General features: G+C 46.6%; 1 protein-coding gene across 2 annotated transcripts in view; it reads right to left on the reverse strand.

Annotated features, from left to right (window-relative positions):
* Positions 1-2,432, reverse strand: part of PIGL (phosphatidylinositol glycan anchor biosynthesis class L) — a 102,857-nt gene that overhangs the window by 23,489 nt on the left and 76,936 nt on the right. For both annotated transcript variants that reach the window (XM_037727236.1, XM_017496824.2), the window contains exon 3: positions 1,955-2,045. In XM_037727236.1, coding sequence (XP_037583164.1) covers positions 1,955-2,045 — 91 coding nt within the window. The remainder of the gene's footprint in view (positions 1-1,954; positions 2,046-2,432) is intronic.

The raw sequence follows: 2,432 nt of genomic DNA on the forward strand, positions 1-2,432 counted from the left end.
CTCCAACTCAAAAAAAAAAAAAAATACAGATGGAGTCTTGCTATATTTCCCAGGCTGGTCATAAACTTCTGGCCTCAAGTGATCCTCCCACCTCAACCTCCCAAAGTGCTAGGATTATAGGCATGAGCCACTGCACCCAGCTAGCTTTGTACTTTTTAAAACCCTTTCTTGTCTGCCATTCCTTGTGGTTTTCATGATGTTCCCACAGTACTGCAGAGCTTGGACCAGACAGAACCCAGTTTCCTGCACTGATGGCTGCAGAGCCAGCTTTGCTTTGGATGATGATGGAGAGCTTATGTTCTCATCCCGGTGTAGCCCAGGTGAGAAACTCTCTCCCCGTGGCTTAGTCTGTGCCCCTCACCTCCATCTGTACTTCTGTGTTGCTGCTTCACCACCTCTCGTGTGCAGTTGAAACTTCTGGGCTGAATGGAAACCCGTAACTTAGCCAGTTATGGCTACACTGGCCATGGTGCTAGCATGAGTCTATACTTCTACTGTGGCACTAAGTGTAGGCCAGAGAAATCATTCCCACTGTACTGTAAACTTGAGTTTCCCTATCAATAGCAAGTGTGTCCTAAGAAATTTGGTAGTAGGCGGAGAGCAGTGGTTCACGCCTGTAATCCCAGCACTTTGGGATGTCAAGGCCGGTGGATCACAAGGTCAGGAGATCAAGGCCATCCTGGCCAACTTGGTGAAACCCCATCGCTACTAAAAATACAAAAATTAGCCAGTCATGGTGGCATGCATCTACAGGCCCAGCTACTCAGGAGGCCAAGCCAAAAGAACCTCTTAAAACTCTTTGGCAGCTTTAAAATTGACTACAGGCTAAGCTGTCCTGCTGATCCTAGAAGAACTGAGACTGGTGTTACTAGGCTTGTCCACCTTTGCAGTAAATACGTATCTCGGCTATTACTTCAACTGCATCTAAAATTTTCTTTCTTAGTGGGTATGAATGCATTCTCATGTTTTCTTGGAATGAAGAAGTCAAGGCTTAAAATCCTAGTTTTACCACCACTTGCTTACCTTGGACAAGCTGCTTGGTCTCTGCAAAACCTCAATTTCTTCAATGTAAACTCAGAATTTTATTTTTATTTTTATTTTTTGAGAGAGAGTCTTGCTCTGTCGCCAGGCTAGAGGGCAGTAATACGATCTTCGCTCACTGCAAACTCTGCCTCCTGAGTTCAAGCGATTCTTGAGCCTCAGCACCACACCCCACCCTCCCGAGTAGCTGGGATACAGTCACACGCCACCACGCCTGGCTAATTTTTGTATTTTTAATAGAGATGGGGTTTTACCATGCTGGCCAGGCTGGTCTGGAACTCCTGACTTCAGGTGATCTGCTCATCTCAGCCTCCCAGGGTGCTGGGATTACAAGCGTGAGCTACCACACCCAGCCACAAATTTTACTTTTTTTTTGAGATGGAGTTTCACTCTTGTACTCCATGTAGGTCAGGCTGGTCTCAAACTCCCGACCTCAGTGGATCCACCCACCTCGGCTTCCCAAAGTGCTAGGATTACAGGCGTGAGCCACTGTGCCTGGCTTACTTTCAAAGTTAAAATGATATTCTGTGAAAATGCTTGGTGAAAGGTGAGGTGAAGTTCTGTATAAATGAGAATCACTGGGGAGGCTCTGGGGGACCTGAGTTTTTAGGTGGCAGGACAAAGGTGGGGCCTTGAGGGTGTTAAGGAGGACACAGCTTAGAAAAATCTCCCTCCTCTATCTGAGCACTGATAATTTAGTTATTTAGTCTCACGAAATATCGAAAAGATATGAAAAGGCATGTTTGTTCCTCAGTAGGTTTAACGGTGAGCACTGGAAGTTCTGGCCTCCTTGGAGAGTGGCCCTGGAGAAGGACTGGAAGTGGGAGGGTGGCCACAGGAAAAATTACGGAAACTCCCTGGTATGAATGGGACCAAGACCTCAGGCTTTCCATTCAGGAAGGTGTCCCCTTACCAGATTGATGCCATTTACTTCTATATGTTGGAGAAGGACGCTGGCCACATGTTCTGTGTCCCATTGCACGCCTGGGTCATCTGGAAAATCCCTACAAGGGAGAAGCATAACTTGAACACCTTTTCTAACCAAGTACAACCTTCTCCCTAAGCTCCAGTAGATGCATGTCCAGTTTTATGATACTTAGGGGGGCAACGGGTCCCTGCCTTTAAGCTTCCTCAGATTTCAGTTAAGGTAAGATTTACAAACATGAAACAACTAGAATTTAATGCACAATTCCACATGAGACACTTTTGGGGCTTTATGCTTGTTGCTGAGGGGAAGAAACATCAACAAGACAAGGCTATGTCCACAAGTTGGGGAGACAAATGTGTTAAAAATGAACTTGAGGCCAGGCACGATGGCTCACGCCTGTAATCCCAGCATTTTGGGAGGCTGAGGTGGGTGGATCACTTGAGGCCAGGAGTTCGAGACCAGC

Source organism: Cebus imitator, unplaced genomic scaffold (assembly GCF_001604975.1).
Source record: "Cebus imitator isolate Cc_AM_T3 unplaced genomic scaffold, Cebus_imitator-1.0 Scaffold223, whole genome shotgun sequence".
NCBI lineage: Eukaryota > Metazoa > Chordata > Mammalia > Primates > Cebidae > Cebus > Cebus imitator.